The sequence below is a fragment of the Cnephaeus nilssonii genome (assembly GCF_951640355.1).
Source record: "Cnephaeus nilssonii genome assembly, chromosome: 6".
NCBI lineage: Eukaryota > Metazoa > Chordata > Mammalia > Chiroptera > Vespertilionidae > Cnephaeus > Cnephaeus nilssonii.
Genome location: NC_137077.1, coordinates 14,837,775 through 14,860,312, shown reverse-complemented (window position 1 = coordinate 14,860,312; position 22,538 = coordinate 14,837,775). Strand labels below are relative to the sequence as shown.

General features: G+C 40.5%; 1 protein-coding gene across 1 annotated transcript in view; it reads left to right on the top strand.

Moving 5' to 3' along the window:
• Positions 1-22,538, top strand: part of ANO4 (anoctamin 4) — a 166,306-nt gene that overhangs the window by 101,201 nt on the left and 42,567 nt on the right. Inside the window, exons 8-13 of the mRNA XM_079773483.1 lie at positions 2,439-2,545; positions 6,771-6,826; positions 9,152-9,273; positions 12,773-12,907; positions 14,133-14,229; positions 18,061-18,121. Coding sequence (XP_079629609.1) covers positions 2,439-2,545; positions 6,771-6,826; positions 9,152-9,273; positions 12,773-12,907; positions 14,133-14,229; positions 18,061-18,121 — 578 coding nt within the window. The remainder of the gene's footprint in view (positions 1-2,438; positions 2,546-6,770; positions 6,827-9,151; positions 9,274-12,772; positions 12,908-14,132; positions 14,230-18,060; positions 18,122-22,538) is intronic.

Below are 22,538 nucleotides of genomic sequence, written 5' to 3'. Positions count from 1 at the left end.
TCAGGCACACCCATGGAGAGGGATTTGCCCTGAGCTAAGGCTCAAAGGATGATGAGAAGCAAGGAAAGCATTCCAAGCAGAGCAACTCTTGGGCTGATCCCAAGGAGAGCCAATCTCCAGGGAGGCAGGTGGGACTGCCCGAGTTCAAATCCTGACTCTGCCTCTTATTAGTCGACTGACTTCGGGCACATCACTTAACCTCTCTCATTCTTCACCTGTAAGATGAGGCTATAAAGTACTTAACTCCTGGCTTATTGTAAGGATTGAATGAGTTAACATCCAGAATGCTTAGAACAGTGGCTATCCCAGGCTCTATAAGTTTGTTCCTACTATAGAATCTCTAGGCTCCAGGCACAACATATGTGTCAAGAAGAGGAAAACACAATTTTGGAGCTTGTTTGTAGTGCCTGTGTTAGAGAACTATTATCTGAGCTCACTAAATGTAATGTGCTAAAAAGGAGAAGGAAGCAGGAATCCATGCAATGGAGGAGGGACATGGGCTTTTAGCCCAGAATCTTATCAGGCATGGCCGTGCTTATCAGCTTTCAGTCATCACCTGAAATTGTGAGTCTAAATGGGCTTTTTTTATTTGTCTTCTATTTCTTTATGACATTTTTATTTGGTGTTAAAATGTAATGGTCTGTCTCAAATAAGGTGGATAAACAGAGGAGGATAAAATAAAACTAACCACATTCAAGGTAACTCTTGGTTTTCCCCTCTTCTTCTTTAATGCCTCAAAATGTTTACGCAAAACCCTAAAGACAATATCAGATAAATGCTGTGACTTTCACCCACGTAGCATTTATCTCTCATCCATCAAGTCACATTACCTTTTTCTGGGAACAATATTCTGTAACAGAATCCAAGAGCAGTAAAAGTGAGAGGAAAATACTTCTCTAAGGAATCAGTTCATGGGTCTTCATATTTTGTTTTTATATATTTTGTCTTCATAGTCTCTGGCCTTTCTCTCCTTTATATGTTTTCCCAAACTCACATTCCCAATTCCATTCCCCAAACCAGACCCCATGCCTGACCACCCAGGCCAGTTTTATCGCTTCCTCCCATCATTTGAACAGCTCTTGAGAATCCATCTTCTAGAAGAAAAACATTTAATAGCCTTTTTTCCCAACATAAATCCCCATGACCCTCATTCACTGCTACTCAAAAATCTCCACCCGTACTGTGCACCAGGCACTCACTAGATTCTGGAGCCACAGAAATTATGATGATTCGGCCTTTTGTCCTGAATGAGCTCACGGTCTTGGGGAGAAAGGCACACAACAGGAGGGAGATTCTGTCCATCTTTGTCCTATGATCATGTTCATTTCTGTTATAGTTTGTCTTCCCCACTGGCTTGTAAGCATCTGCTTTATGTAGCATTCTATAATCAGTTCCTTCCAGACTGCCCTCAGAAAACATTTGCTGAGTAAATGAATGAAAACAAATAAATGACAGAATAGCACGATCAGTAAATTCATGTGTTTCAAGATAAGAAAAACTCAGAGGAGAGAGTAATGAATTATTTTGGGGGGCAGGAGTGCAGTTGGAGGAGTGGGGAGACTTGCTGGGGAGGTGACTTCTGAGCTGGATTTTGAGGGTGATGGCCACCAACATTGATATGTCTTGTGTGATGTCCAACTCATACAAAGTACCAATAAAAATGTGTTGAGTCCTTTACAATGTATGAAACAATTATAGTAGCTCTAGTTTTCTATCAATTAACCCATTCCAGAGGAAAATACTTCTCTAAGGAATCAGTTCATGTGTCTAGACATACCCTCTCTATGAGTAACTGAAGATATGGCTATTTAATGCTGGATTTCATAGTTCTGGAAGCTCATTTATCAGTTGAGTGTAGGAACTTCTCAGTAGCATAGGAACACCTGCTGAAAAAAACCCAGGGTCGTGGGGTGTGGATAGCCCTGTGGGAAAATTTGGGGGCTGGGTGTCCTGCAGAGGTGCTTTCTAGATACTCACCTGACTCCTGAGTCAGAGCTCATTACTGAACTCCTGTATCCACCACCCAAGCCAGTTTCAGGTAACAACATCCCTGAAAAATCAGTGTGGGGGAGAAAAGCAAGGGGGATAAGAATAATATACATTTTTAGTTTAATTTATCTAATGACCATACTGAGAGAAAAAAAACAAGACATGATGCATAGACTTGCTATTAGTTTATTATTAGGTTTCTTAATGTTGTTTAGCTTTAGCTCCTTCCTGGCATCATGATTTAATGCTTAGGAGACAGAACCAAAACTACTGAGATTTGTGAGCCTCCTGCCCCTGCTGTGACCTCTGGGCTCTCTGATGCTGTTCTAGACATACCTTCTCTATGAGTGATTGAAGATACCATGTCTGAGCAACACCATATGGTATCAAAGATTAGATCCCTCACCTCTAATGATTCTTCACCTTGTGTTTTCAATCTGTGTGTGCAGCTTCATCATACACAACAAAGACACTTTCTTCAACAACGCCACGAGAAGTAGAATCGTACACCATATTTTACAAAGAATAAAGTATGAAGAAGGAAAAAACAAAATTGGTAAGTTAGTGTATTAGTATAAAAAAGCTATATTTGATTTTGGGGGGGTTTGCACACTTTTTCCTTTGGCTTTATGAAGTTAATATCCATTCCAGAAATGCTCATCATTTGTGAAACCTCTGACTTTGCCCTTGATGGGTAACGCACAAGTGTAACATCTTAATAGCATCCTTAGATCTCTTCGTTAAATAGCTTGTTATCTCATTTACCTAAGATAATGAAGAAATTCTCTGAATTGAACAAATATTTATGGAGTGTCCGTTATGTGTGCCGGGCACTGGACCAGATGTTGGGGAGTTGAGCTCAATTCTCTCCTGAAGCTTATGTTGAAGAAGTTAAAAGCAGACAATAAATAAGTAGATATACCATATTTTCCGGCATATAAGACGACTGGGCGTATAAGATTTTCCTGGGTTAAAAAGTTGTCTTATACGCCGGAAAATACGGTACACACACACACACACACACACACACACACACACACACACACACATATATATATACCGTATTTTCCGGCGTATAAGACAACTTTTTAACACAGGGAAATCTTATACGCCCAGTCATCTTATACGCCGGAAAATACGGTAGTAAGTAACATGAAAAAAATTGAAGTGGATGATGATTCAGAAATAGAATGGGAAGGGGTGGGGTGAGTTCAAGCTGAGATGGAATGGTCAGGGAAAGCTTCACCAGAAGCTGAACTTTGAACTAAGACGTGACAGGTGTGGGCAGATGGAGTGGAGGAGGGGAGGCATTGCAGGCAGAGGAAAATGCCGGTGCAGAGATGAGCTGTCCCACATCGGTAGATTCTCCAGATCATCACCTCCCCCATTAAACAGCTCCCACAACTTATTCTTTGTACATTATTACAAGAACTTTTCCATATTATATTACCAAATTTCCTGCCTTATTAAACAGATTATTACATTGTCAGAAAGATTTGGGTGGCTTTATCCTTATCTCTGTCCCAACAGATTTTTATCAATGGTTTGAATAATAATGAGCTATCTCAGTCAGGGTCTAATCAGTAGACAAAAATCCCACATAATTCGAGGAGGGAAAGTTTAATATAAAAAATCAAATGTGACAGAGGATTGGAGGATTGGCCGGTAAAGAGTAAGAAGAACTGTAAAGAGGAATAACAAGTGTTAGGAGCAGCCACCACCCCTAAAAAAATCCCCCCAACAGAGCTGAGATCCATACCCTGTAGGATGGGGTGCAGCTGTGGTTCTCTGGGCAGCAGAGCAGTTGGCTGGGGCCAACAGAACTCTGGGAATCTGCCTTTCCTGTACAGGAAGAAGCTGCCTGGAGGGTTCTGAGGAAGCCATTCGTTGGGAGTGTTACATTAGCAGCACTACTCTGTGAGGCTGTTCAGGGGACTCCTGCCCTTGGGGAGGTGCCCTGTGCTGCTGGCCACCGTGCACTGCAGCTGCTGGGTGCCATGGAAACCATGTGTTGAAGAAGCCTGCTGAGAGGAGCACACTGGTACCAGGGAGACAAACTCCTCCCTCCTCCAGTATCCCTCCAGGCCCTTCTGCTAACAACGCTCCACATCGTGCCATCGGCAAAGGAGAAATATTTACAAGGTCCAGCTCCATTATTGCAAAGCAGGCAATTAAGTACATTTGGAGGGAAAAGGGGCGATGAATTGATAACTGGCACTTAGCCTAACCAGCCTGCCCATCAAGCTTTCAGGGGGAGTGGAGACTGGAAGGAGGCCTTCAGTATGTTAGTCATTGGAGTCAAGAGCCTAACTGATCGCAGGGATCTGGGCATCTCGGCCAAATCCAACATGATGACATTTGAGAGTTTGTAAATGTAAAGTCTTACACTCACATTCAGCCAAGCAGCTACCCGGGTGCGGAGGGTGAAATGTTGCTCAACATCGGGAAAGCAACAGACTGGGGAGGCTTGGCTGAATGCAGTTCGGTGTGAGTCACTAGTACATTGAAGCTGCCAAAAATTACTTTGATCCCAAGCTGTATACATCAAAATGTAATAGGGAGAGATAGACAGTTACTTAGTCCACATCTGAGTATCACTGGAATAGTATTTTCCCTGAGTCAGTGTGGGTAGGCATGGTGACACTGAACCTGACTTAGGTGTGTCTGAACCTCAGTAGTGTAGTGGGTTAGCAAGTCCACATATTCTCTGCAGCGCCATCCATCCTTGAGACGCATCCTCTGCATAAAGTACTCCGGGACCATTCTAGCTTAAAGGAATTGTCCTCCTCTGAATTCATATGGCAGTTGTTTTTGTGTGTTTACGTGATAATTAATCACTTATTACCTTGAATTACTTCTTTCAGCGACATTATGAAAATTTGAGCACCTACCGAGAACCACTGTTAACATTTTGGTGTGCTAAATAATGTCAATATTACATTAATTGCTTCTTTATATTTACCCCTTATTTGCCCATCTAATTTTTAAAACAAACTTAGGATATGCTATACTTAATTTTTATCTTACTTTTTTTCCCCCCAGTGAATATTGTTTCTTGGACATACTAGAAAACAAGTGAAATGGTTTTGGCAGTAGCTATTCTGAATTCCTTTATAAAGTGCAAATAATTTTTTAAATAATGCCTTTACTAATGTTGGTATTATAATGTGAGGCACACCTCATCACTCATTATGACACACAGTGTGATGAGAATCTTCATCTGAAAACTGCTAGTCCAGATAATAGGCTCCTTAATTGTAAGCAAGTTGCCTTGTTTATCTTTGTATCCTGGCCTAGAGCAGGATCTGGCATCTTGTAGAAGTGCTGTTGAACTGAATTGAACAATCTTTTAACATGATTCATGTCTAACCATAGCATCTTTATACAGTCAAAAACTGTGTATAAAGAGGCCATACAGCAATTATTGTGCTTAATTTTTCATCTCAAAACATGAGCTGTTTTTACAACTAGTCAAGATGAAGACAAACGAAAGGCAGATAAAGTGTTGGGGTTTTTTTAAATGTTCTGAGGAACACAGGAAGTTTAATATTACCACTAGTAAGAAATGTTCTTGCTAGTTTTCTCATTTCATGAAAAATAGTGAGTTTTATTCAAGAACACCCAGACCTTTGAAAATAAGTAATGATGAACTGGAAATTAGAAATAATCAATTGCAGAGTGAATTGTTAACTCTGGATCAGGCATTATGCTAAAAAAAAAAACATGAAGTAAAACTGCAAATGCTCTGTTAACCTGATGTTTCATTGTCACCTTTGGTTTCATAAATAAAAGAAATCAATAACTTAATAAAAATATATTTTAAAAAATAATGTAGTGGGTGAAAGAAGGGCTGTATGATTCTATTTATATAAAACTAGAAAATGCAAACTGATTGATAGTGACAGACAGCAGACGAGTGTTTGCCTTGGAGATGGCACAGGGAGGTGGGAGATTGCAAAGTGGCATGATAAAGCTTTGGGGGTGATAGACATGTTTATTCTCTCGATTGTGCTGATGGTTTCCTGGGTGTATACAAGTCAAAACTTCTCCAACTGCATGTTTTAAACATAGGCCATTTATTATGTATTAGTTACTTCAATAAAGCTGTTTTAAAAAAATATATCCAGCCTGGCCAACATGGCTCAGTGGTTGAGCATCAACCTATGAACCAGGAGGTCATGGTTCAATTCCCGGTCAGAGAACATGCCCGGGTTGCAGGCTTGATTCCCAGTGTGGGGGCGTGCAGGAGGCAACCAATCAATGATTCTCCCTCATCATTGATGTTTCTATCTCTTTCTCCCTCCCTCTCTGAGATCAATAAAAAATATATATATATACTGTATATCTACATATTTGACACCTCTCCCCCATTTTATGGATGAGAAAATGGAGGGCTGAGGACAAGAGGATTTTTCCAAAGTCACAACACTAGTCCAATGCAGGAGAGTTAGATTTGTCCATATTTGAAGCTTTTGGATAAAAATAGAAGAGCTCCTGATAGAACATCATGTCTCAATATGATAAATCTGTCCCCTTCTCTTAGAGCATTAGTCTCTATGCCAGGCACTGTACTAGCTTCATTGTTTTCTGTTTGAAAATTCCCAGCTCTTGATTCCAGTTTCCTAGCAACTCTGTCTCTAAACAGTTGGTGTTTCCAAGGGGGTTCCCATCCCTTTTGAAAACCTAGATGGCTTTCATCAAAAAGTACCACCTTTACATTAGCCTTGAACACTGAGAGTTGGAACTCTGTATTAATTGGGATTGGACTTTGTGTTGTTTAGGTCTGAATCGCTTGCTTACCAATGGCTCCTATGAAGCTGCGTTCCCTCTGCACGAGGTATGTCCTGCCCGTTCTCCTTCTGTCAGTTTCTTGTTCTGCAATCAGCTTCTGGGAATAGTCATTAATTGAGTTTGTTGATGTGACATTTGTTCAGCGTGAATGTAATTTGTTCAGTAGATAATTAGGCCTCCTTGCCTTGTGACCCAGCGTAGTTTGGTTTATTTCTGTGTGTCTTTTAATGTAATTGTAAGAATACTTGGAACAGCAGTCGCTCAGCATGAATTCAGAGGAATAGCTCAGGGACTCCAAGTCATAAAATTAAAGAGGCATTGAAAATTTCACCAGACCCAGGGGGGAAATGTTCCTGAAATACATAGTCTTTGCAACAAAGAAATGTATAGTTATTCTTTAGAGTGGGAGGAAGCCACCTTGCAAAGTCTCTGGTAACCAAAGGGTGAGAAATGGAAATTAATGGTATTGTGCTTACCATTGCTCTTTTAAGATATATGCATTCTGACTTTTTAAAACGCACATTTTTTTTTACTTTTTTATTTTCTCATTTATTTTACACTCTTTGTCATGTATTAGGACCTTTGTAAATGTAACCGTGGTTACCCTTAACTCGATTTCCCCATTAGCTCTTGAGTTATTTCACCCAGAAATCTCTTTACACATGGAGTTTTCATTATGGATGAGAGATTATTGTCTTGCTCATGGTTTTGTGCCCCTGTGCCATACTGGTCACTGTATGACAGAAAATACAAAGATAAATATCATGGTGCATGCCCTCTAGAACATCACAAACACTAGGGAGAAACTATTGTTACAGTGATTTTGGGAACAATGTTAACAGTTTGCCAAGAAACTTTAGAGGACAGTTCCAACTGTCCCCAAATGGCAAGTCTTTTCATTTGGCTAACAGTGTCTCTTCCCTCGATTTCAAACACCAGGAGGACATAAAAAGTGACTTCGCATTTTAAAACCTGGTTCATTAACAAAACTAGCAGCTCTGGCCTGAGGCCCTGGTTGCAGTCTGCCATGAAACATTTTTGGAATGATCCTTTTAGTACCACAGAAGCAGACACGAAGGTTTTTGACACAAAGGTTTTCTGGAGCCACACACAGGTGTTTCTGAGCTCCCAAGAAACATTTCCCACCAAAACATCACGAGGCTTCCTGGAGTTATTAGTTGGCATTGCCTAGAAATAGTTTCAGTGAGTCCTGTGCCCTCCCACTGCCCGGCCCTTGCCTCTAGTAAGGGCAGTGTCTGAGCAATGGCACGTGGGCAGATGTATCTGTGCAGGTGAGTGGGTGGCAGGTATGAGAGTGTCTAAGGAGAGGCAGCTATGAAACCTCACAGAGTAACTCAGGCCTTCTCTGTGGTTTTGCTATCTTGGTAAAGCCCTTAAAAGAACATCCAGATTAATAACAGCAGCTGCAATAACATAATTCCTCCTTTGACTTTTTACTCTGAGTTGACCTTGATTATATTATTTAACCTCATAACAACCTTCAGGGGCAGGAAGGGCAGATATTGGTGCCCTTGTTTCATGTTAAAAATCGAAAGAAATGTAGAGGTCTAGAGAAAGATTAGCTCACCTTTAGTCACACCGGGAGTTGGTGGTTGAGCTGAGACTAGAGCCTGAGTTTCTTGTCTCTCAGTACTGTTTACTAAAAAAGGGCTTCTCAGGATCAAAGGACTTCCCAATAATCACGTCCCCTCCAGGGAGTTCCTTTTCTGTTTATGAATCTAGCGTTGCCATTACCTGAACTCGGAAAACCCCACCTCTCTGGCCCTTGGTCTCCTCATTTGTTCAATGTGAACGTCAAATTCATTTTGAATTTTTCTGGTTTTTGAGGTGACATCCAGCATTTACATTTCTGCGTTCTCTCATAGATAAGGCCATGTGACAAGGTTACAGCTGTGGCTTGTTTACCAAGCACCCTTGACAAAGGTGGGAAAGAGAACTAATAGATCTTGGGCGTGGCCTCCTTATCAAGAAGCAGGACACCTTACTCATTTAAATCACAGAAGAAACCTAATGAGACAGATATTATTATTATTCCCTTATGAACTAGGAATCCAAGGCTCAGACAGTTTAAGGTCTCCTCGCTAAGAAAGCAGAACTGAATCTGAACCCAGCTCGAACCTGCGTGATTCTAGCACACACGTGCTTCTTACTACACAAGATCATCAGCAAGATAATGTCCAGAATAACTCATCACACTTCTTTCCCTTTCAATAGTATGGATCCTTTTTTTTTTTTTTTTTGCTCGTATCATCTCTGTTGCTACTCCTGCCGTAAGAGACTAGTATTCCTGTTGACTTCCCTTGTGGCTCTTGGGGGCATCTGCTCACGGGCAGTGGTGTTTTCATCCCAGGGAGGTTACAGAAGTAAAAACTCCATTCGAACCCACGGCGCGGAAAACCACCGACACCTGCTCTATGAGTGCTGGGCCTCCTGGGGCGTGTGGTACAAATACCAGCCTTTGGATCTAGTCAGGTGAGTTTTTAACCAGCTGTACACGTAAAACTTGCACAAAATGACCGGGGCAGACTGTCTGCTGTGGTGAGAAAAAAACAAACAGTCTGGAGTGCACAGCCCTCGCTCTAATCTGGCTTCTTCCTAGGAGGGCAACTTTCAGAGGCCATGGGTCGTTGTTGGGAAACCGGACCTCCCTCTGATGAGGATGGTGTTTCCTCCAAAAAGGCCTCAGGAAGGAGCCTGTGAGATAAGCCAGGTCTCCCACAGGACTCCATAGGGAGCAGGCCACCCATGTGACTCATGGACAAATTGTCAATAACAATGTTAGAGGAGTGACACTGTTTATATATACTGAGTGACAGATGGAATATTAGATACTATGAGGTAAGGAATCCATGGTGGTGCCATTACTAATAAAATTCAGGTTTATTTTCATTTTCATTTGAAACTAATAACCACTAAAGATTGTTTTCATACTGCAGGTCAAAGGAGTATGTCAGCTTTTAACCGATGATAATTGTACAGCGAGAATGTACTTTTTAAGTGTCTGTTTGCCCAACTTTCTGCCATGGGAATGTTCAGCTCTGACATCTCATTATTTATTTAGAAACTGGTTATTAAGCCTGGGTAGCTACAATCCCCACCTCATGGATTTCTTATTAAAGAGAAAGTCATGTTTCATTTCCTAGACTAGCTGGATTTGTTTTACTTTTACGGGGGCCCTCGAAAAATGAGCCCAGAGGAAAATGAAATAATAAGACAATTCACTTTCTGTTTCAACTCCCTGGGTAGTCATTCTTCCTGCCAGAGCCCTTGCTACCAAGTGTTTATTCCTGCTGACTCAAGGACATTGATGAATTGTGTGCCACTCTTTGTGTTGGTAAAATAAATGATCCAGATGATTTGTGTGAGTGGAAAATATTTTCTGAGATGAGATCATTTTCCATTGACCAGTTTCAATACATGGTAAAACAGTGGGGGGAAAACATAAAAGCAAATTCTCTTCCCAGCCACAGTTTCATATTACAGGATTTTATTGATTAAAAATTACAGAAAGTTGCTGTAGGCAAAACATATCTTGTCCATGAAAGTGTTTTGATTAAGACTTTGCAGTTTGTCAATGAGTATTAATTAACTGCCCATTGTGTTTCTAGTACCATGCTAAGTACTGTTGGCAAAGACACACAGAAGCCAGTCTCTGGCTGAGAAATTCTCGGTTTCCTTCAGGGAAACAGGGCCGGCATACTTGAGAAAACAATAAAACAATACAAGACTATGCACAATTAGGTAAAATATCTGATGGAGGTGGTAAGTTTTACAATAACTCAGAAAAATGGAAAGGATGTGCCTCTGTGGAAGGCTCTGAAGAGCTGAGCCCTGGCCAAGCAGTGGGACCAGTGTCGGCCAGTGCGAAGGGAGATGAAAAGTACAAGCAAGACTTGAGTAGAACGAGCTTGTGGAGCATCTAGGGGCTCTTGTCTCTAAAATAGCCCTTGTCCCGTAGATTTTGCTTCCTCCATATCTTTCGAATCTGACCACACCCAGCCTCTCCTCTGCCATGCTGCTTCCTTTCCCTGTAACCTAGACTATGGCTGTTGTCCCCCACTTGGTCTCCCTTTTCCCACACTGACCCCCTTCCAATCCATTCTTTTCCCTGCAGACAGAGTGATCTTTTTGGAATGTGAATCTAATCATGTCCTTGATTTTTAAAACTCATGCGTTTCCATTTCTCTCAGGACAAAGATCAATGCAGTTAGCATGGTCTACAAGACCCATTGAGGCCCAGCTCCCACTTACCCCATGCTTGTTCTCAGTGTCCCAGTCACACCACCCTTATGTTACTTTGTCCCTTCTACCACAGGACCTTTGTACATACTGTTTCCTCTGCTGGAAACTAATCACTCACCTCACCTCGCTGATTTTCACTCATCAGCACAATAGTCACCCTCTCAAAGAAGTCTTCCTTGACTAGGGTGGTCATATGGCCTTGTTATATATGCTGATGGAATTGTATTCCTCTCCCTTTTAGCTTTTTTCCCAGTTTTGTAATTATAAACTTATTTCTGTAATTGGTCTATGTGAGTCTTCTTTATTGCCTTGAAAGCTTCATAGGAGCAATGGCCAAGCTTATTTTTCTCACCAATATCTTCTCAGCACCTATCACAGTATTTGGTACATAGTAGGTATTTTTTATTTGTTGAATGAATAAATAAATATATGTGCATATAAAGGCATGTTGGAATAGCCTTCTGGGAGTGGAAAGTTTCTATTGGGACACTGGAAGATGGGATAGGAGCCATTGGACATTCTAAAAGGAAAGCAGCAGTCAGTATTTAAAAACAGATGGTGAACACACTTGTTTAGAATTAAAATAAAAAACTAATTAGAATATTCTTATGTTGGGCTAAGAAATAATTACCTTCAAAGTCATGAAATGTAGCAGTTGAAAGGCACAGAAAGCACAATTTGGTTTGTATTCTAATACAAGTTGATCATATTATTGATATCTATACTAATAAAAGGGTAATATGCTAATTAGACTGGACAACTTCCGACATCTTTCCGGACATCCTTCCGGACAAAGCCACAGTGGCAGGGGCCGAGGCAGAGGTGGTTAGAGGCGATTAGGCTGACAGGGGAGAGCAGTTTGGGGCGATCAGGCCAGCAGGGGAGAGCAGTTAGGGGTGATCAGACCAGCAGGAGAGAGCAGTTAGGGGTGATCAGGCAGGCAGGTAGGTGAGGAGCCAGTGGTCCCAGATTGGAGAGGGTGCAGGCCAGGCTGAGGGACCCCCACCATGCACAAATTTCATGTACCGGGCCTCTAGTTTAAGAAATAAAAACCAATAAATATCCTGGACACTTTCAAACTTCATAGGTCACAGGGCTCTAGGGCAGGCTGGTTAGCCTCAAAAATATTTATATAGGTAGATATTGAAGCCTGTGAAAGTCACCACTTAGAAGGGAAGGTTGCTCTAAGTGTCTACTCGTGTTGAATCTCAGTAATGAGAGTTTTCTTTTCTGTCCAATATCTTATGATTCTAGCATTGTCAACGTCTGATAAAACTACAAAATATTGAAAGGGATGTTTAACGTTTTTCACAAGAAGTTGATTTCCTATTTTTTAAAGAAATATATAATGATAATACATACATTACACATAAGCACACACCCAGAAATGGCAAAAAAAAAAAGAGGTGTTGGCAACAACTCTTCAAATTCTGGCTTTGCATTAATAAGTGCTATAGCTTCCTGAACGGGCTTGGGTTTATTCTGTTTTCTCAGAACAAGTTGTATATGTTCTTTTATAAAAGGGTGCAAGGGTGCATTCTCTTTCTGATATTGAGTAGGAGGGGGAGAAATTTAAGCCCAGAGCCTAGATGGGATCAAATGTTCCATTCCCTTGGCTTACCTGGTCTACATGTTTATCTGCAAGGCAACCACAAAGTGAAAGACTGAGCAAAGTGTTCTAATGCCTAACCCTAAGCTATAACCTGTCAGGCTGTTGTGTTTTAAACAGGCGGTACTTTGGAGAGAAGATTGGGCTGTATTTTGCCTGGTTGGGCTGGTACACCGGCATGCTCTTCCCAGCTGCCTTCATTGGACTGTTTGTCTTTTTGTATGGAGTCATTACCCTGGATCACTGCCAAGTCAGGTACGAGAGCGTGGGTGAGCCTGCCTTTGCTTCTATTTAAAGATGCTATTTGTGCTTTGGGCCCAGACCACGGGCCCTCTTAGGTTTTTCTTCTGACTTCCTTCTCACTCTCTTCTGGAAAAATGCAAAAGGCTCCATTTACGAAGTCTCACCATCCATTGCCCTTGCTGCTGTGGTCTTCAGCTAGCCAGGAAGCAAAGTTTGCATTTCTGGACATATAAGCCATGATTTGTCCACAGAGCAAGTCACTTTCATTCACTGGCTGAAATGGACTTTTTCTGGCTTTTTTTCTTTCTGCTAACCCTGCAACATGGTGGGTTAACAGTAATTTTGTATGGATTCTGTGTTTTTACAAGGACCTTTTAAACCTAAACTAGAAAGACGTCTCACCCACATGCTGGGGCCTTCCAAATGATTCAGTGATGATGATTATCTTGGCTCTCTCACCAAAATAGAGTTTAAAGTATTCATGGAGATCTTATTGAAAGGCTGGGAAATACTCTTAAATAATACATGTGCCTTTTAGAAGTGATTGCAAGAATAAAAGTGATGGCTCAATTGGTTGGAGCGTTGTCCTGTATACCAAGGGGTGACAGGTTTGATCCCTGGTCGGGGTGTATGATGGAGGCAACCAATCAGTGTTTCTCTTTCACATCAATGTTTTTATCTTTCTCTATCCCTTCCTCTCCAACACGCCCCCCCCAAAAAAAAAAAAATTTAAGTGATTGAGTGGCCATCCTACCTACAAACATATTTTACTTTCTGGTAAAATTGTTAACTAGATGTAGCTTTCTACCAGAACTAATCACTAATATTTTTATTTATTTCTCCATTATTAGTAGTAACTTATGCATGTAGAAATCTCGACAGGTGCTTTTAGGTATCTCATTGTTCCCATAATTCAGTGTGAAATGGCTTCAAACCTGTGCAATGTTAGGAATGACTTCTGCATAATCTGGAGTATGACAACCAATGTTTTGCTTTAGGTATTTTTCTGAGTTTAACTTATTAATATGTAAAGCCAAGAGATAGCCTCATAAGTAGATAGGTGTATCAAATTATCAAATTATGCAGGAACTTGTTTATATTAATAACAGATAAGGCAAAGAAGCTTGGAGATTAAAAATATAATTTAGTGGATCTTATTTACTGGTTGAATGTTCTCATGAAATTGGAGGGGGGAAATGCTCTGATGTCATCAAAAGCTTTCTGTTCTCTTTTCCAGTAAAGAAGTCTGCCAAGCTACAGATATCATCATGTGTCCTGTGTGCGATAAATACTGTCCATTCATGAGGCTGTCAGACAGCTGTGTTTATGCCAAGGTAATTTCAACTATGCAGCATTTCAGGTGGATTGAAATTTACATGCACCTTCCTGAGGAACGGAGGCTAACTCTATTCTCTCTGTCATTTCTGGTCTTTGGTCCTCAAGTTTATGTTGCAGCATAGACCTACCTCCATCATTCAGTGTTCTAATTCAAATGTCTTTGCACCATGTATAATGTATATATGTATTTAATGTATTGGTTCTATTCATCATCACAAGAAACTGCAGCGTGCAGAATGCAAAAGAGCACAGTTGTTAGATTCAGAGAAAGACTCAAATCTTGACTCTTCTCTTTACCACTTGTCAGTCAAGGAACAAGTCATTTGACCTCTCTGAGCCTCAGTTTTCTCCTTTGTAAAATTCAGACCATGATACTTGTTTCACACAATTGTTATAAGAAATGAGATAAGATGTATACTGAGCAAAGTGCTTGGCAAATGATAATACATCAGTATATGAGAGAAGCCATCATTTTCCTCTTCTTCATCATCATTATTGTCAAAAAGACTTAGGTCTGAGGCTAGTTCAGCTATTTTTACCTCCTTTGACCCTGAACATGTATAGCCTTTTTGAGGCTGAGCTTCTCATATCTGAAATGCACACCTGCCCTCTCTGCCCCATGTCATATCATGAGGACCAAAGAAGATAAAGTGTTTTGAAACAAAGAAACATATAGCACCATTATATTTGTACGTTTCTTTGTTTCTTTTATAGGTTATTGCATCTCCCTTTCTCATGTTATACTTGATTACTTTATTATTAAAAGTTTAGACATAGTAGTCAAATTCCTGTGGTGTTTTACTGAGGGCCGGTGTCACTAATACATAGCAATAGCTCAAGTATGGGCTGATGGTGACTTTTCCAAGACCCCCTGCCTATCACCTTGCCCAGATTCCAGATATGAAAGGGGTTGGCAGATTTTATCGAACCTCTGCGATCACTGCAGCTTGGATCTATCTGATTATGCTGTTGGCATTGCAGAGTTTTGTTCCTTATAAATGAGAGAACATTTGATAGGCAGCCAGGAGCCAGCCCGCCCATCCATGATATCATTAGCACTGCAGGTGGCCAGTCTGTACGGACCTGAACCTCAGCAGCCAGCTGTGATTTTAAAAAGATTTGGACTCTGGATATGTGCATCAAATAGCCAAAAAAAAAAAAAAGGCACAAAATACTCCCTACCTTTGGAGAGCATACAAATAGACCTGAGTTTATGAGGACAAATTTAACAGAGTGAGCTAGGGAAATGTAGATTTCAATGAGGATCAAAAGAGGTTTGTCAGTAATTTAATTTCTGTTTATTGATTGTCAGTTAAGCCTGAATGATTTGAATACAAAAATCCTGCTTTGGGGGAATCTCAGAAGCTTAGTCTGTTGTTGTTGTTTTGGGGTATTTGGAGTTTATTTGGGGTTTTTTTTACGTGGAAAAGCATGCCTTGCATGAAATTCTCTCTTTGGGAGATCCAAGATAATTCCTTTAAAAGGATCATCATATTTAGAGTGCTCAGATTTTATAGGGGTTTCTTTGGGCAGTTATCCTACTGAATATAACATCTAGAACAATAATTGTATAATAATAGCTAGGCTATAGCTATAAAAATAGCTAGGCAACCTACATTTATTCTTTCTAATTCTCACAGCAATTTCAAGGTTGATGTTATTATTTCCATTTAACTCAGGATGCAGAGAGGCAAAAATTACTCATCCTTGATCACACAGCAGTAAGTGGCTATGCCTCAGTTTATCTGACTACAAAGCACACCATTGTTCCAATCTTGAGTCACAAGATTTTTAGATTATGGATTTTAAGTTTGCTCTTGCCTAGAACCTTAGTAAAATGAAGGCCTAAAGGCCTCAGAATGACAGAATTGAAGTTGTCCAAACTTTCCTTTAGAAAAACTTATCAGAAATGCTAGTCTGATTTCCTGGGACTGAGGACATAGGAATCAAATCGGAGCCCATATCCAATTTAATCAATGGCTGCTCTGTTGATCAGGAATGCTTTCTTCCCAACCCTTATATTTGTAAGGTTCAGCCACCAGCTTTAACCGAATTAAGCAGAAAGGGACACGTTGGCTCATGTCCCTGGAAAAGACACCGGAGTAGTTCCCACTATCTGAGCACAAGGGCTTGGCCTAGAACTGGTCCTCCAGGCCGCCAGGTGATGCTCTCTGGCCACTTGTTTACATGATCATTCTGCAGACAGGTTCTCTTCACATGATGGGGAAGGTGGCCGCTGACCACCATAGCTCCAGGCTTACATCTTCCTCCCTTTATCTCTTTAAGTGTATTTTTATACTTATTTTAAGTTCTTCGTCTGCTGTTATAGAATATCTGTTTCTGAAGGTATATGTTGCCTAGTTTCTCAGGGTCTTTGTTTGGTTTTGTGTTTTGCTAGTTCCCAGAATCTACTATCTTGCTTCTCTAGGGTCGACTGTGGCAGAGGGAGCCATCAGCTTATGCTACCTTACCATCTTAGTAGGAACCACATGTCCCTATTAACTCACCAACCCTCCTGATTCACATATTCACTGCAGCAGAAAAATGTCTCTCTCCAAATGTTTGCACACCAATCCCAGGGAAGGACTCAGGGTAGTTCTGTTTGAGCTGTGTGCCCCCTAGTGACCCGCATGCGAGAGTTCTGTTACCTGGAGAAGGAGGGAAAGATGACCTAAGCAACCAGCAGTAACGACAGTCCCAATCCCATTCCAGAATCTACACTGATGGTGCCAGCTACAATGTCTACCAGCTCCCAGGAAATGCCCTAGTGCTGAGCACACACCACCCACAAGCCACTGGGACTCGGGGGCTTGATTTGATGCCAGGTGCCCAATATGCAGCTTACCACTACCCCTGGCATATGAAATAAATTGGCTTTAGACTTTTATCTCACTTTAGATGTTTCAATGTTGCCTTCTCTCCTAATGTTGAGAGAGAGAGAGAGAGAGAGAGAGAGAGAGAGAGAGAGAGAGAGAGAGAGAGAGAACCAACTTTGAGAAATATTTGAATACCTCATACTCTGATGTAGCAGGAAAAGATCTGTTTATGCTTGGCACATTCTCTGAGGGACAGTAAAGTATACTTTATAGCGAGCTATAAAGCACCCAAAAAAAGTTATGCTTTGTGAACGTATCCGTCATCATTTCAATTTGGCATGATATTGGTGTGATTTATCCTGGAGGCAGAAATGAGCCTGGCAGTTTTGCAGCAAGAATATTTTTGCTTTCTGCTGTGGGTGTGCGATAGAATATATTATTCTAACAATAAAGTATTTGCTAGCTGTTTGTTATGTGTGCTAGGCAAATATAGTGATTACCCAAGGCTTTCATACAGGTGGAAGTGGATCTTGTTAATGCTCTACTTTCTCCTCTTCATAATGCTGAAACCCAGAGGGCAGCCCAGAAAATGTTTGTTCAAAACCACACAAAACAGCAATGCTTTCAAAGTGAATAAATGAGGCATTAAAAACAGTGCTTGGGAAATCAGAAACCTTTAAAGTAGCAATAATAATACCTCTTAAATATATCCAAATACATATGTGCACATATATTAGTTTTTATAGTGCACAAAAGGAAATCCTTAGTAGCACTATTGGGGCTGCTAATAAATGTTCAGCTTGCTGAGACCCACATAAAGGGAACAAGTTCTCACTTCCATTCACAGTCAGTGGAATTCCCTTCTTGATTATGATCCAAAAGGAATATCTTCCAAAGAAACCCGGCAAAAGTCATTGCATCATCATAGCTATTTTTACAGAAGTTGAAAAAATGTGAATTGGAATATAGCATATGTGAAGTTAGCTTAACTGTGATTCATAATGTTCCCAGGTCACCCACCTTTTTGACAATGGAGCCACTGTCTTCTTTGCTGTGTTCATGGCAGTCTGGGGTAAGTGTTCCACATCCATGGAACTTGAGTTTCCCTCATATGCTCTCTGATAAGTTCCTTTAGAAATCTGGCTTTGGCCCGGCTGTCGTGGCTTAGTGGTTGAGCATCGACCTATGAACCAGGAGGTCATGGTTCAGTTCCCAGTCAGGGCACATGTCTGGGTTGCAGGCTCAGTCCCCAGTGTGGAGCATGCAGAAGGCAGCCGATTAATGATTCTCTCTCATCATTGAGGTTTTTATCTCTCTCTCTCCCTCTCCCTTCTTCTCTGAAATCAACAAAAATATATTTTAAAAAAATAGAAAATCTGACTTTGGATTTTGAAAGGAAGAAGCTGGAGTAAATTCAGTTGCTTGTTCTATTAGACACAGCTGATAATTCATTTGGCTTATTTAAAAAGTGATATTGTAAAGGAGAAACATGTCTACTTTCTTTTAAACCTTCAACAGTTACATCAGCATTCCATTTTTTAAGTAAAATTTGCCTGCTGTTGGAGATAAAACAGAAAAATATGATGAGATCCAAATACCCATCTCAGGATGTATATAGATTTTTTATTGTGTGTGTGATCTTTTAATTAGGCTAATGTATGAGTATCCACATCTGCTTTTCTTCCAATTCTGGTCAAAATGACCCCCTATAAACAAGAGCTACTTAAAAGGCTGAATTGAGTCCTTTTTATGTAAGTTCAAGCCAACAGCCCCATAATAATGAGGTGTGATGGAACATTCACTTAAAGAATTAATCCAAAGTTATTTAATCCACTTCTTTGTAAAATGAGTCTCATTTTAATGGGTTATCTTCTTAGTCAAATAATTATAAAGCGTTAATAGTATAGAAAAGATCCTGGACAAATTCATAGTGAACAATAAATGGTGGTTACCTTTGGAGAGGAGAATTCATGGAAAGGTAAGTGTGAGCAGTGACAAGAGACAACATTTTTACACTATATATTTTCAGTTTGATTTGAATTTTTTTCAATGATTATGTATTTTTTCTAGAATTTAAAATACCAAATCTGATTTTTGATGTTACCAAACTCCACTAACTCGAGGCTTAGGCTCATGTTGTTGCTTCCATCTGGAATGAATATCAGCATCTTCCTCATCTTTCTGGGCCCAGCTGAAATGTCATCTGCTCCAGCCAGAAGATGTCTTTCTTCTTTGAACTTTCATAGCATTTGGTTCATATCATTTTGGAGGACATATATAATTTCTCTTCCTCAAGGACCATTATTATCACAGGAGAACTCCTGCATTTCTTTAAAGACAGAGAGATTCATATTGGATGGATGGATGGATGGATGGATGGATGGATGGATGGATGGATGGATGGATGGAAAAACAGAAAAGAGAGAAGGGAAAGAGAAGGAAATTGCCAAAAGGATTTATGAGATGAAAGTGTTTAAATAATCTTTGATGAGTGGAAATATACTAGTAAAGCCCTGTTCTCTTGAGGAGGCTGGCTTACCTAGAGATCTTCAAAGGAAATTTGTCCCACCCATCACAGCTCTGTTAAAGGGACATATTTTGATTTCTGTGACTTCAGCCCCTTTCAGCCAGTGGGTATTTGACCCAAGATCAGTCAAACCCTACGTTGGTGAGTGGCCTGGGAGAAGACCTGACGTTCCACATTCTCATGAATGTGGGATGGGAAATGCAGATAGAGACAGGAAGTTAGCAGTAGGAACTGACAGGGAAGGATGCAGAGAGGAAGGGGAGGAGGAAGAGAAAAATTAAGATTGACCATCAGGCAGAAGTAGGGACCAGGAGGAATTATGAGAAGGCTGAAGTTATGAGAAATCAGAACCTACAGATAAGCAACAAAGAGCTAGTGGGAAAGATATAGAATACAGGTGCAGAAGCCAACTGGTGGCCAACTGGGAGAAAATGTGGAACAATCGCCCATAGAGAAGCAAAGAGTGTAGCCAAGCCATCTTATTGGTGGGGGATCAGCATGAAGACCAGAGTCTCTTGTGACTATGGTGTCTCAAGCTGCTGGCTTCTGTACGCTGTCTCTGAATAGGCCCAGTCTTTGATTCCCATACAAGTCCTGCCTCCCTTGGCGGGCCTTGCGGAAAGCCCTCACTATTTGTGTGTCTCTGTCCCTTGCAAACAAAGGAAGCCAATCATTAACAGAGTTTTGGTTACTGGGCTGAGCTCTCAGATCAAGAATGTGTATTTGAGTTTTCTAGACCATATTAGTATCAGTAACCATGATCAGGAAGTATAATAAGCCATCCACTGCTTAAACTTTGCCATGATTACAAGTGAGAGACTTTAAAAATATATACTTATTTCTTAAATCAGTGGTTCCCAAACTTTTTCAAGTCATAGCACACATAGAAAATGTTAATATTTTCACAGGATACTGATGCATGTGAAGGAGCCTGCTCAGGGCCTGGGATAATACTCCTGAAGGACCCTAGCCCCAGCCACCCTGAGGGCTGAAGGGATTATTACCTCTTGCAGGCCTTTAGTCCATTTCTGTCATACCCATTGGGAAGTTCTGCTTTGGGCTACTAGTCTACTGCATAATGGTTAATGCTTCTGTAGAGAAAAATGTATTCTAGAAGAATTTACATACAAAACTTCCTTACCCACTCTAATGTTTCACCCATTTTAGATATGTTTTGACTGAAATAATGTTTTCCTCTACAGTTTTCTCTCTGAGACTATATATAGGAGTGAAGTTCTGGTATAATGACTTTTGTCTATAAAACAGCGGTTATCATCTCCACCCCTCACTGAATACCACTGTTACAAAGGGGATTGTATCTCTTTCTTGCAAGTTGGAATGTCTTATGCTGGGCATAATAAATCGGTTTGATTTTATCCTGCCAATCTCAACTGATTGATTGGTGGTGACTACCTGTAGGATGGAGTTTGGAAGCTTCTGAGGATGGAAGTAGGTGTATTAGAGGTTTGACAATCCTTGTACCTTGGAGGGTACTCAGTAAGACTCTGATAGATGTTTTGTAACAACCCTTGGGCACAAGGGAACATTTTAGGTTCATTCCAGGCAATGCAAGCCTGGAATAATTCACCCACTGAATTGCTTTGTTTTAGTTGACAACTTATTGCTTAAATCTTATATTGTTCCCAGAAAAATAATGAGAAAAAGAATGATTTACACCAGGTATTTCTTTATAGATAGGGCTATGCCTTCTGTAGAAATCTGGAATGGCCAGCAATAATAACAATTATAATAATAATATACATTAATTGAGGGCTTATTATGTGCTGGACATTGTGTTAAGCTTTGTATAGTATTATCTCAGTTCACCTTTATAACAACCTTTGAATAAAGTACTAGTACTATTATTATACTCATGTGATAGATGAGGAAACTAGGGCAGTAGCTAGAAAGTGGCAAAGCCAAGACTTCAACAGGCAAGTCTCAGCTCCTACAGTCTACTCCCAGGATCAGATATTCTGTGTAACCTGTTTATGCTTCAGAAATCTGAACTGCCAGATAAAAGACTATTATGTTCACCCTGAGCCCCATTTATACTGCTTTGCAGTGGTATGTTCTATAAAAGTGTGTCGGTCCTAATGGAACCCAGTTTAATGATCTCAGGATCATTCTTTTTTTAAAAAAATATATTTTTTATTGTTTTTAGAGAGGAGAAAAGAGATGGATAAAGAGATAGAAACATTGATGAGAGAGAAACATCAATCAGCTGCCTCCTACATTCCCCTACTGGGTATCGAGCCTGCAACCTAGGCATGTGCCCTGACCAGGAATCAAACCTATGACCTCTTGGTTCATAGGTTGACACTCAACCACTGAGCAACCCTGGCTGGGCATGATCATTCTTTATGATTAACAAGTTGCAACATTAAAGAAAAGAAACTTTATTTTTGAGAAATTGCTCCATACGAAGATATTGAGAACAGATGTAAGTGGTTTACAAGACCTGGGAAGACATGGGTTGATGTGCTTGTTTTGTTGCCTTTTGCTTTGTGTATTCACTAGAGAAACAGTAAGGCTCCATTTGGAAACAGTCTGTAGCAGCTGGGCACGGCCTTTGTGTGGAGCTAGAACTCCATTACCGTTGTTCCTATTCATAGGTCTGTGGTAGCAGGGCCTCCTGAGGACCCTGGAGGTCTACTAGGAGCCCAGGGCTCTGGGCTTGAGCCAAGTGGCTCTTTCTTCTGTATTCATTTTTGTTCAGAAAGATTCAAGGGACAAACCAATTATGGCCTGAATTGGCTTTTCTCCCTAGGGGAAAAAAAAGTCATTAGGGAGCTAGATGTTGGTGGAGACTTGTCAGCAAGCAGATTATTCCCCTCTGTTCTTCATTTTCTAGTATGTTTTTCATCTCCTTCTTCTGTTTTGTCCTACTTTAAGTGTTGACCAAAATTAAATTATTCCCAGTAAACAAACAAATCAAGGTTCTTAGAGCTCTCTGATCAAT